Source organism: Psittacula echo (assembly GCF_963264785.1).
Source record: "Psittacula echo genome assembly, chromosome: 9".
In the NCBI taxonomy this organism is placed as follows: domain Eukaryota; kingdom Metazoa; phylum Chordata; class Aves; order Psittaciformes; family Psittacidae; genus Psittacula; species Psittacula echo.
The window spans coordinates 17,038,758-17,051,678 of record NC_137745.1 but is presented as its reverse complement, the minus strand read 5'-3'; the positions used below and the strand labels follow the sequence as shown (position 1 = coordinate 17,051,678).

Here is a 12,921-nt window from a genome sequence, read left to right as displayed (position 1 = left end):
AAGACTGGCAGGGCTGTGGGCACTGGTAGTCTCATGGGGCTTGGGCAGGCTGTGGCCCCTGGTTGGGATGGGTGCTGTGCCGGGGTGGCAGGGACACAGCTGTGGCTGAGGCTGGTACCTCCTGGTGTCCCCACTGCTGCCTGCTTGGACTTTTTGCCATCATCCCCTCAGTGTCATCCTGCCAAAGCCGGGTGTTTTTTAGGGATTGGGAACTCCAAGAAAGCATCTTGCTTCCCAGGCGAAATGCATCTCCAGAAGTGTGATAGAAAACCCAATATTTTTCCAGGTGTTACCTGCCTGTCAGTCCCTGCTTTGCCACCATCAGTGTCACCATCAGTGTCACCATCCTTCTGAGGTGGCCTGAGCTTCTGACAGGCAGTGCGTTGGCTTCAATCTGAAAGCAAAATCAAATATCTAGCCACGAGCCATCTGAGAGGCTTTGGGATCGAGCTTCCATCTCACCAGCATCTCCTAGAGCCATGCTGGGTGCCAGGGGCCTTGTGTTTTGTCAGCCCTGTTGCCATCCTTGTTCCCACATGGCTGGCCACCTCTGCTGCCTGACCTTGTCCCACTGAGGCTCAACCCCTTCCCTCCATGCTGGGTTGCGTCAGCAGCAGCTTGGGCTGTCCCAGTGCTGGGCACAGCTCCCCTCGCCTGGCCTTGGTTGCCCTCACCTGGCCTCAGTTTCCCCACCTCTCTTCCCAGATCACCTTGGTACTGGTGCTTGGATGTGGGAGGACCTAGGGTGATGGTGGTGGTTGGTAGCTGTGCTGCAGCCCCTCGTTCTTCCTGTGGCCCCATCTTGGGGTGTCTGGCTGGCAGGGGATTGCTGTGGCTGAGCTGCTCCCTGATGTTTGGCTCTGTCACCCCCTTTCCTGTGATGCCTTTCCCCTCCCTGGCGTATCCCAGGTTGTAGCACGTCCATTGTTGGGGCTGGTGGCCAAGAAACAGCCCAGCCACTGGCACGCTCTGCCTGTGGGCAAGTCCACAAGCATGGGCAGAGCCATCCCTGAGGATGTGGGTGCTGCTTGTGCTCTTCAAGGAAAGACCCCAGGTGGGCACTGCTTCCCACATGGTGCAGAGGGGACAGCCTGGAGCTGCCAGGGCAGGTGCTGGTGCCACCGTGGCTCTGCTAGCCAGGACAGTGGCTTCAAGAGCCACTTGCTCCTTCTTGCCACTGCCAGTTCTGCCCTGGCCAGAGCCTGGTGGCATCACCTGGCCAGAGGCTGAGCCATGGTGTGGAATCTGGGGCTGAAAGCCCAGGCCACCCAAAGGCTAGATGAGCTCAGGAGTGGTGCCACACTGCCCAGCTCATGGTGGGACCACCAGTGGGGCTGACTGGCATGGCTGTCTGATGGGGCAATGCAGTGAAGGTCTCTGGTGGGTTATCTCAAGGGGGTCTCCAGCAGGTTTCTTTGGGGAGGGTCTACAGTGGGGCTACCCAGAGAGGCTCTCCAGCTGTGCACTGGGCAGGTTGCCTCCAATCATCCCTCCACACAACTGCTGATGTTCTCTTGCATGGGGGTGCACTCCAGAACCTTCACCCCAAAGGTGAGGTGCCCATCTGTGGCCCTGGGCAGCTGGATTTGCCTTTCTGGGTGCTCGCTGCTGCAGGGGGAGGTGGGATGGTGGCACTGCCTTTGCTTAGATGGGAGGTGGAGGGGAGAAGTGGCGTAGGTTTAAAAACAGGGTTGGGGTGCTAATTTTAGGAAGACAGGTCAGGGGGAAAGCCACGTCTGTGTGTGCTTGGGGGGAAGGGCAGGCTCTACTCCTGCAGCGTCCAGCTGACTCTGCTCTCAGCACCCAGCCTCCCAGGGCCACCCCCTGGGGCTTCTCTATTGAGGGGCAAGGGGAGGTGAGGGGGGTCCCCACTGTGTGTGGCTGCCCTGCTGAGGCCAGCGTCCCTGCAGAGGTGATGCCCAGGGACTGCTGAGGTTTGAGCTGTTGTTCCAGCTCTGCTTGCACACCCCTGTGTCCACAGCAGTGCAGGTGGCTGATGAGGGACACGAGGCTGGGGTCACTTCGTGCCCAGCAGCAGTTTAGGGGGCTGTTTAAGGACCTCAAGATAGGGGTCATCCCATCTCCAATAGCAGTCCAGGGGACTGATCACTGACCCTAGGCTGGGAGTCACCCCATGCTGAGCAGCAGTGCCAGGGGTAATCCCAGGGCTGGGTGCTGGTGGCAGTGGAGGAACACACTGGCACCCCTGCCCACTTGCCCATGCTGCCCATCTCTGTGGAAGGGCTCTGTCACCATCACAGCCCCAGGGAACATGAGACCTCTGTGTGCCCGGATGCACTGAAACCTGAACAGGCACTTGGGCAGGCAGGCATGGGTGGGGGGGCCTTGCTGATGGCCCCCTGGCACACACTGGTGAGTACTCAGTGGGGTACCTGTCTGTGAGCACGCAGGCGGCAGCAGCAGCAGGCTTGGTGCTAAAGCCGGATTACCACCAGGAATAGTCCCATGGTCCAGCTGGGTGGATTAGCTAGGATTCATCTGCAGAGGGAGAGGAGATGGGGAGGGCATCTCTGCCCTGTGGGGGTTCCCAGCCTTGGGGAGCACCCACATGCTGTCAGAGAGATCTGGAACCTTCGTTCCCACAGGTGAGAGCAGCAGGTGCCCATGGATGAGTGTCACAGGCTGCAGGGACATGATGGGTCATCACACCCCAGGGCTGGCACCATGTGGTGCAGGCATGGCTGGCAGGCAGTGGCTGCCAGTCCTCATGTGTGCCGTACTTCCACCGGCACAGTGTGCTCTGATGGGACTGTGCCATACTGAGGACTGACTGGGATAACCAGTGCAGTGTGAGAGCCGGGCTTTCCCGGGCTGATGTGTCCTCTTCACCATGCTGCAGGGTGCAAGGGACCCCCTCCCTCTGGCATGTTCTGCTGGCATTGCCGACACAGCTCCCCCTGCTCCTGGCTGTGCCTTGCTCCCAGCTGGGATTTTCTACCTTTTAAATGAAGTCTGGGTAGAACGAGGTGTCAGGCAGAGGGATGCAGTACTCCCCAGGACCGGATCCCCCACCATGCTGCCCCAGCCACCTAGGAGGGCTGGCAGGGGACTGGCATAAGCCCAGGGCTACTGCCTGCCAGGCAGGAATTCAGGAGCCTTGCCACCCCACACACGTGTCCCCATCCCGGCAAGGGGGGACAGACATCTGCGCTGGCCAGGGCACGGCATGCGAGACCAAACGCAGCCTCCCCCCGGCGCAGACGTGGCTGGCCGGAGGGTACGTGCTGCCCCACGCATACGGCTCGGCGTTCCCCGCGGGGGGGTGCGGGACGTCACCGGGGCCCGGCTCGGGATGCCTGCCGTGACGGGAGGTTGGTGGATGGGTGGTGTCCCCTGTGTCACTGAACAGTGGGACGGCAGGAGCAGCCCACAGGAGAGCCTGGCATGGGTAGAGAGACGTGGGAGTTCTGACAGCAGCGAGGCTGCCACTGTCCTGTCACCCGGAGCTGTCAGGAAAGCAGTGTAGCTGGCTCAGCACCCCCAGGGACATGGCCCTGGGTGCCACAGTGGAGGGGTTCTGTGCACATGCACATGTCTGTGCCCATGCCATCAGCGTGGGCTATCTGTGGTGGTCAGGAGTGGGCTGGCCAAGGGTCCAGCGAGGACGGCAGCATCCCATCTGTGTGGTGGTATGGCAGGCCTGCGGTGGGCTGGGGCACTCAGGGCTGGCACGCCGTGGGAAGAGATCCCTGGGGAGATGCTGTATTCCCAGAGCAGAGGGGAATTGGGTATACAGGGAAAGGGGTGAGTTCTCTGCCCTGGGGATCCACTGCACCGCCCAGGGCCATCCACTGCTCCACGTATTTGCTGTTCTGCCCACCTTATCACAAGGCAAACAGCGTCAGGTAGGGCACGCTCTGCCCGATCGAAGCGTCTCCTGTTACTCCCCTTTCATCTTCCCACCTTCATCGGCCGCTGATGACGGGAGAAACCGTGGCCGAGGAGCAAAGGCCAGGGCTGGTCATGGAGGTGACAGCGAGCGGTGCCGGGGCTGTGCCAGCACTGCCGAGCGGGAGGAAACGTCTGGGTGGCAGCGCTAAGCGCGGTGCATGCAGAATGAGCCCGGCCGTGCCGCTTGCTATTCCGAGAAGCGCTCAGGGGAAGAAGCTGGTATTTCCTGAGCCGCCCGGCGAGGTGTAATTATAACCTGGGAGAAGAAAGGGGCTGCAGAGGAGAGCGCTCAGCCTGCCCGGCGCCCGCGGGGGAGACGCAGCAGAGCCCTGCGTGCGGCACGGGGGGGGGGTCGTGGAAGTGATGGAGCACTGGGGATCCGGCGGCCCCCCTCAAGCACGGCACCGGGAGTGGCTGGTTCGGCCGTGCCTGCTCGCGGCAGTGGGAAGGCGCAGAGTTAACGGCGGCGTTTAGACGTGCTGGCAGCCTTGTTCGTGCCTGGATCCGGCCCAAGCAGAGGCCTAGCAGAGGGGATAAATCATCCCAGTGCCTGCCCTGTGTTTCCTTGTCTTCCCCTGTAGAGCTGAGCCTCCCTGCTCTGGTCCCCACTGGCCTGTGCCCTGCCTCTGTTTCCCCACCAGGCTGGATGCCTCAGGCAGGATGGCCTGACCGTGTGCCCCTCATCCCAGGCCAGCTTTAGGGGCTCAGCCCTCCAGCAGGGCCAGCATCCGGCGTGTGGCCTGGAATGACCCTGCCAGGTCTGCTTGGTGGCCTGGGTAGGCAGGAACAGGCAGGGCAGCAGCTCTGGAGCCCGGAGGTGCTGGCACCCACACCCTGCTGTCACATTCTTCCTCTGCGTGACGGGGGAACTGCTGTCCCTGGAGTCTCCCTGCCGCAGCAGTGCCACGGGAGAGCACATTTTGTCCCAGGCCCACCAATCCCCTGGGAGTGTAAAGACAGGCACGTCCCCATCTGCTCACCCCATGGAGACCCCAGCCACTGAGGCGACAGGGCAGCAGCATCCTCCAGGAGTTGGGGTCCACACTGCATCCCAGCCAGCCCTCACCTTGGATAGGTGGCATCAATCCTTGGCCAGACATGACCTCAAAGTGGCGCCTCCCCAGCATGCAAGACAGAACCCCAGCTCCTCAAGCCGGTGGGGGGTGGCGGGGACCCTGCTCCTGCTGCCAGCCTGCCCCAGAAAGCCACCCTGTGCCGTTTCCTAGTGGGGCGTGGAGGGCCAGGGCTCACACAGAGGCAGCTTTGTGTGGCGTGCCAAGGCGTCCTGCTCTCGGCAGCCCGGCCTCCTTCTCCTGCCAAGGAGCTGTCTCACAGCCCCACACTCTTTCCTGCTCCGTTTGTCCAGCCCTGACATGCCCCTGAGCCCCTATCTTGGCAGCCCAGCCGCACCAGCCAGGGTGGTGGGACACTGGTGAGACCTTCACGGCAGTGCCACAGGCTTCATGTAAGGACGGTGGCTGGGGTGTCCCTGAGTTCCACTCTCCATCCCCATCTGCCCCCCAAAACGCCCTTGCTCGCCTGTTGGCGCCCATCTGCAGAAGGGTAAACTGAGGCACTGAGCTGAGTGCTGCAGGCAGGGGATGGAGATGGGCAGGCACTGTGAATGGAGGCTCTGGGCTGGGCTGGCTACGGGAAAGGGAGCAGAATGTCCCTGTGGGTGGGCTGCAGGATGGCTGGGTGGGGGGGGTGGACGCACCGGGGTGCCCTTGTGGGACTGTTGGAGAGGGGGTGAGCTCTGTGGGTGACGTGTGCTGAGCGAGCAGAGGGCAGAAGCCCAGCCATGGTGCTGTCTGACTGGGTAGCCTTGTCATCCCAGTGCCTGTCCCTGCAGTGCCACCAGCGCTGATGCTGAGCCCAACACCAGCATCCCCTGTGGATGCAGGACTTGTGGGACCTCAGATCAGCCCCTCCAGTGCTCCTTCTTAGATCTGGATCCCTCTTGTCCCACTCTTGCAGAGCCCAAGGAGAGAACACAGTGAGCCCAGCCATCTCTCTGCCATGGATGCCACGGACGTGCCTCTCCAGGCCGAGATGGTGGAGCTGGTGCCCAACGGGAAGCACACAGCCGTGCTCACCACCTCCACCATGGCCTCGCTGGCGGGTGACAGGTAGGGGCCCTGGGACAAGTTGGGGTGCCAGAGGTTGGGTTGCTCCCTGCCCTTGCAATGCCAGCTGGCACTGCCCAGGCTTTGGGTGGGACATGGTGGCCCCAGCTCTCTTCGGCCTCATCCTGCTCTCTCTGGCGGTCAGGTTTGAGGAGAACCAGACTGTCACAGCAGAGATGGAGGAGTTCCTGCCCCACGGTGCTGAGAAGAAGCAGACGCACTTCACTGATGTAAGTATTGGCACAGGCACCATGGTAGTGGTGGGATAGGGGTAGCTCCCGGTGTGACTATTTTGTCCCCTCCTTATTGGCTTATGTGCACAGTTCGAAGGGAAGACGTCTTTTGGGATGTCTGTCTTCAACCTGAGCAACGCCATCATGGGCAGCGGCATCCTGGGACTGGCATATGCCATGGCCAACACCGGCATCATCCTCTTCCTGTGAGTGCTGTGCACCTGTGGGGGCTTGGGGAGGATCTGGGTGTGGGGGGCTCTTCCTCAGTGGGTGCCAAGGATGCAGGTGAGAAAGGTGTGGGGTGATGCAGGAACCAACGTCCTGCTGCCTGAGCAATGCCCATCCCTGGCATGAGCCTGTCTGCCCCTGCTGGGTGCTGTGCCCCGCTGGGGTGGAGGAAGTTGATGATGGAGGCTTGACTCCCTTAATACAGGACCAGATTTCCCCATTTGTCCCAAAGTATATGTGTGCTGGCTCCTTTTGGGCATGGGGACAGGCACTCACAGGGCTGGGGATGGGGCTGTGAGCACTCTGTGGATCATCCACCCTGTGAGCACCCAGCCAGTGCCAAGGCGAGGGGCTGGGTGGCCTGCCAGGGCGGCAGAGCTCCCATGCGGGGTTTACTCCATGGCTCTGCCCAAGCCCTGTGCTGTGACCCACTGGTGATGGCACTGTCCTCCCACAGCTTCCTCCTGACAGCAGTGGCTCTGCTCTCCAGCTACTCCATCCACCTGCTGCTCAAGTCCTCAGGCATTGTGGGTGAGTGTCAGGTCCATGGGGCAGCTGTGCCAGGGGGTCCCTTCCTGACCCTCACCCGGCACCTCTCCCCATCCTGCAGGCATCCGTGCCTATGAGCAGCTGGGATACCGAGCCTTTGGCACACCAGGGAAACTGGCTGCGGCCGTCGCCATCACACTGCAGAACATTGGAGGTGAGGATGGGGCTGCCAGGGCTGGGAGCAGGGATTGGCACTGGAGCACACTGGTGCAGCATGACCTCGCTCTGCCCTGCAGCCATGTCCAGCTACCTGTACATCGTCAAATCCGAAGTGCCTCTTGTCATCCAGACCTTCCTCAACCTGGAGGAGAAGACCACGTAAGCACCTCCTGCCTGTGCTGCCTGTGCCTTCCCCAGGCAGGCACTGGGTCTTCAGCTCCAGCTGTGCAGCCCGTGGCAGGGATTTACTGACATTAAGCCACTACTATTTTTGATAACCGTCAGTGATGAATAAGCCCTTGGGTGGGATTAAACTGAGCTGAACTTCCAATCCCTGCTCCTCACATCCCCTTGGGATCAGGCTTTCCTCCTTGAGCAGAACCCGGGGCTGCTGTGGGGTGGGGAGTGGGAGGTCTTGGTTGGGAATGAGTCCCCTCACCCCAAGCCTACATCCCCATCTGGCAGCATGGGAGGTGAGAGCTGGGCAGATGCTGGGTAGAGCTGCCACGGAGACCTCCACCAGTCCAGGACTGGGCATGTCAGCCACGCTTGATCCTGGCTGCTCTGGGGTGCTTGACGAGGGCCAGGCAGGGGTTGTGCCCACAGTGTTGAGGACTTGGCTGAGCCCCCCTTGCAGATGCTGGTGCCCTGGGCTGCACATGGGAAAACATGTGCTGAGAACAGCAGTTCTCAGCCTATCCGCAGCAGCTCTAGCCCTTCGGGATGCACCACTTTGCGGGTAGGCAGGACCGCAGCTCTAGAGTCCCCAGGAACGCTGGCCTCAGAGGCCCCAGGGATGCCATCTCAGGGGTCCCTGGGGATGCTTGCACAGCAGGGATGCTAGTGGATCCCTCAAGGGGTGCCAGTGTCCCTGGGCTGCCAGCTCAAGTGTCCCCACGTGTGGCAGACAGCCCCCCTCTATGTCTGCCTGTGCTTCACGTGCCCCGGCAGAGTGCGGCAGTGAGCAGGCCCTCTGCTTCCAGGGACTGGTACATGAATGGGAACTATCTGGTGATCCTGGTTTCCCTCACCATTATCCTGCCCCTGGCCCTCATGAAGCAGCTGGGTAAGTCGGTGATGCTCCCTGCAACACTAGCGTCTGGCACCTCGGTGCTCCGATGGGGTGACAGTGCCAGCCTGGGGTGATGAGTCCTACCCATACCCACTGGCTGCTCTTCTCCCTTCCCAGGTTACCTCGGCTACGCCAGCGGCTTCTCGCTCAGCTGCATGGTGTTCTTCCTCATCTCGGTGAGCACCTGCTGGCAGATGCTGGTGGCTCCAGATGCTGAGCACCCTTGTGCTGGGGTGCATGGCTCTGCTGCCATGTGGCCAGGCAGCATGCCGTGGTGACAGTGGGGACATTGGGTGCTCCGGGCTGTGGAGATGTGGTGGTGGTGCTGTCATGCTGCTGGGTTATTTTTGGCTGAAGGAGCCAAATGCTGTGGAAAGGGGACAGAAGAGGGTGCTTGGGGAGAAACGGTTCATGTGGCCCCTCCACGTGCCTCACTGTGCCTAATGTCCACCCTCACAGGTGCAGGCTGGGGACCAGCATCGCCATGGGGCACTGCTGGCAAAGGGTGCCCCATAGAGGGGTCACTGTAGGGGAACCCTCCTGCTGGATGCGGTGCCGGGAGGGCCGTGGTGCTGGATGCTGACCATCCCCTTGTCCTCCCAACCCCAGGTTATCTACAAGAAGTTCCAGATCCCCTGCCCACTCCCTGAACAGGAAGGGAACCTCACAGGCAGCATCAACTCCACGTCTGTCAGCACCAGCGACTACCAGAATGGCTACACCGTCCTCCAGGCCCCTGAGCAGGGCATCTGCACCCCCAGCTTCTTCACCCTGAACTCCCAGGTAGGAACCTGGGATGCACCCCTGGGGCTCTATGTGAGCCCCCACCCTTTGCACCCCACGAAGGCTGGTGGTCTGGTGGTGGTGGCACCCACCAGCTTGACCTCAGTGCTCAGCAGCCCTCCTCTCATGCAGACAGCGTACACCATCCCCATCATGGCATTTGCCTTCGTCTGCCACCCTGAGGTCTTGCCCATCTACACTGAGCTGAAGAAGTGAGTCCTGGGTGGGGGCACCTACAGGAGGGTATGAGCTTCATCAAAAGCAGTGCCATCTGGTGTGGGACCTGTGCAGGGGCATCATGGGGAGATGGGTGATATGACCCTGCTTGGGTGGTGGGTGATAGGACCTGAGATGTCCCAGGAGAAGTATGATGCAACCCGGGCTGAATGGCTGGTTGGTGGTGGGTCATATCACCCCTGGGACATGAGTGATATGGGTCAGGATGGGTGATGGATGGGTGAGTGGTCTGACGAACCACACAGCCCAGGAAGGGGAACTGGTGGGTGCTGTGCAGTGGGATGGGCTGCAGGGGCTGTGCTGAGCTCACTATTTCCTGCAGTCCCTCCAAGAAGAAGATGCAGTGCATCTCCAACATCTCCATCGCGGTCATGTACCTCATGTACTTCTTGGCTGCGCTCTTTGGCTACCTCACGTTCTACGGTGAGGACTTGGGGATGGGGACGGGGTCCTGCCTGTATGCCGGTACCGCCTGGTGGCGCTGCCGGTGCTCATCCGCTGCTCCCCGCAGACCGGGTGGAGTCGGAGCTGCTGCACACCTACAACAAGGTGGACCCTTTTGATGTGCTCGTCCTGTGTGTGCGGGTTGCCGTGCTGACAGCTGTCACCCTGACCGTCCCCATCGTCCTCTTCCCTGTGAGTGGACCTGTGGGCACTGGAACCCTGCCTGCCACAGGGCTTCGACACCAGGCTTTGAGAGGGGAAACTGAGGCAGTGATGGGGCTGGGACCTGGAGACAGGGATTGGTGGGGCTGCAGGGATTGGGAATGGGACCTGCTGGGTGTCAGGGACAGGGCTGGGAAGAGGTGATGGGGAGCAGTGGGGCATCGAGGTCAGAGCTGGGACAGGTGAAAGGGTGATGGGGACTGGCAGGATTGTGGAGACAGGGCTGGAGCAGGGGAAACAGTGACAGGGACTAGCAGGATTGTAGGGACAGGGGATGGGATGAGCCCTGGCTACAAGGATGGAATGTGACCCTCTGTCCCTGTCTCCAGGTGCGCCGGGCCATCCAGCAGATGCTGTTCCAAGGGAAGGACTTCAGCTGGATCCGCCATGTCACCATTGCTGTGGTACTGCTGACCTTCATCAACCTCTTGGTCATCTTTGCTCCCTCCATCCTTGGCATCTTCGGCATGATCGGTGTGTGGCCCCCTTTGGCACTGGGTGTTACGGGCAGCACAACAGCCCCTGCCTGGTGCTCAGCTTTGCCTGACCTCCCTGTGCCTCGGTTTCCCCTTTTCAACGTGCCAGAACAAAGGGGCATGTGGGATGTCCCCCAGCCCCATCCCTGTCCCAGCAGGCAGGTTTCTGTGGTGCAGTGCTGGCTGCTTGCTGCGCTGTTGGCGAGCACTTGCTCTTCCCCTGAGTGTTCCCCTTGGACCCCCAATCCAGGCTCCCCCTGCTTAGCACCCAGCTCGGTGCCAAGGCCCTTGCTGTGTGGGGACAGTGCCAGGACACAGCGTTCCTGGGTTCCTGGAAAGCTTTGCCAGGGCTGGGGTTGGCAGGGGGGAGAGGACCTGCCTGGCAGCTGGGCTGGCAGGGCTGAGCTGCTCCATCCCTGTCTGCTCCAGGTGCCACCTCTGCTCCCTGCCTCATCTTCATCTTCCCTGCCATCTTCTACATCCGCATCATGCCCAAGGACAAGGAGCCACTGCGCTCCACCCCAAAAATCTTGGTAAGCATAGGGGGGGACAGGACAGGGATGGGGAGAGGCATGGGGTCCTGTGCTGGGGACTCTGTCACCCTGACTGTCCCTGACTGCTTCCCTGTCCCCACAGGCTGCCTGCTTTGCCCTCCTTGGAGTGCTCTTCATGATCATGAGCCTGAGCTTCATCATCATTGACTGGGCTACGGGAGGTGGAAAGAGTGGTGGCAGCCACTAGCCAGCACTGGGTGCCCACACCAACCCCTCCCACCCCACCGGAGCCCCAGGGACAGCCAGCCCTGGGCTCAGCCCCGTGCCATGGCTCCATGGGCTGCCCCAGGGACCTTCTGCCATTGCTGCCCATCACCCGTGATGGTGGTGAGGGGGCATGAGCCATGGCAGGCACAGGGATCCCCTGACCTTGAGCATACTTGAGCATACTCAAGATGTGGCAGCAAGCCTGGGGCAGGTGCTGTGCCCCCCTCCCTGTTCCAGCAGGTCCCCTCCCTGCTCCACACCTCAGTTTCCCCATCTGTAAAATGGGAATAACACTGCCCTACCTCACCAGGAGCTGGCTGTCCAGTGGAGCTCGGGTCTGCGCACCTAGAGCCGCCAGCAGCAGGTACTGCCAGGGGTGTGGGGACAGGGGGAACTTACCTGGCCCCCCAGACAGCATCCAGAGCCCTGATGAACAGTGTCTGTGGGGGGCTGGAGCCTGTACCCAAGACACAGATCCTCTTCCGGTCCCCAGGGAGATGTCACCCCACTCCCCCTGCATAATGGGGATACCCTGGTCCCTGTGGGCAGTGTGGCCCTGCCGCTGTGGCTGACAGTACCGGCCCACTGCTCTTGAGCCTGCTGGGGACACGGTTGGCTCCTGGTACCCGCAAATGGGACCACAGAGAGCCCCAGGCCATGCACAGGGACCAGCATCGCTCTGGGAAGGTGGCATGCTGGCAGGGGCCTGGCCCCACCAAGGGGCGCAGGTTGGGGGATGCTGGGGGCAGCTGTCATTGGGGGCCAGCTTGGGGGCTTCAGAGCCATCTCCCTGTCTGTGTGCCCAGATGCCAGGATGATGGACACCCATGTAACCCAAGCTGGACCTGCTCGCCTTGCACCTAGGCCCAGCACCTGGGCGCCCACAGCCCTCTCCTGTCCGCCCATCCATCCACCTATACATGCCGCTGGGACACCCCACGTCATGCCAAAACCTGGAGGGTGGCTCTCCCACTCCCTGCCTCCCTTCCCAGGGTGGGAGGCAGCCCAGCAGGGTGGGCAGCGTGGTGCAGAGGGGGCTGTCCCACAGTGAAGTACATAAGAGATGTATTTTTTTACCGGGGTGGTGGAGGCTGGGATGCTTTTTATAAATACTGTATATAAGAGTAGATATTTTTTAACGTGTTGTGTCGCTCTGGGTAGCTCTGTATAATGTATATATATATATATATGGCATGGGGAGAGACAGTGAGGGGTATCACTGTGGACCTTCACCATCGTCTTGGGGCTGCCAGCTACAGCGTGACCCTGTCATCTGCCCCCAGCCCAGCTGCTCTGTTCTGGGGGGTGACGCTATTAAATTATCCATGAGGGAATGCCCATGCTGGCTGGAGGCCAGCCCGAGCAGCTCCAGCAGCGAGAATAAAGATGTGAACGTGCCCAGGTCTCAGGTGTCATTGGGGTGGGTGAGGGGCTGGCACCCAGCATTCAGCATCCTGGGGCAGCATGGACATACAGACACCCACAGGTGCATGAATGTACATGGGGACAGCATGGACATAGAAGCATCTACATGCATGCCCAGATGTATAGCAGGACAGCCCAGACATACAGACTGCCCCAGGGGCAGCCCCAAGCCCCTCAGCCTCTCCCGTGGCCCTGTGTGGATTGCGGGTGACTCCCCCGTCTCCCTCAGTTGGGCCCTCTCCCCCCTGCCCGCGGGCACAGGGCTCTGCTCCAGGCCTGGGCACAGCTCCAGCT

The 12,921-nt window shown here is 61.2% G+C and overlaps 1 protein-coding gene across 1 annotated transcript; it reads left to right on the top strand.

Moving 5' to 3' along the window:
- Positions 1–4,070: 4,070 nt before the first annotated feature.
- On the top strand, positions 4,071–11,182 carry SLC38A3 (solute carrier family 38 member 3; the record flags this gene model as incomplete). Its single annotated transcript, XM_080625348.1, has 16 exons — positions 4,071–4,131; positions 5,903–6,041; positions 6,184–6,268; positions 6,362–6,477; positions 6,957–7,030; positions 7,110–7,202; positions 7,285–7,366; positions 8,191–8,273; positions 8,397–8,455; positions 8,889–9,062; positions 9,195–9,274; positions 9,622–9,722; positions 9,811–9,935; positions 10,295–10,439; positions 10,871–10,974; positions 11,078–11,182. The coding sequence occupies 16 exons, from the start codon at positions 4,071–4,073 to the stop codon at positions 11,180–11,182; spliced, it is 1,626 nt and encodes a 541-aa protein (XP_080481474.1).
- Positions 11,183–12,921: the final 1,739 nt, after the last annotated feature.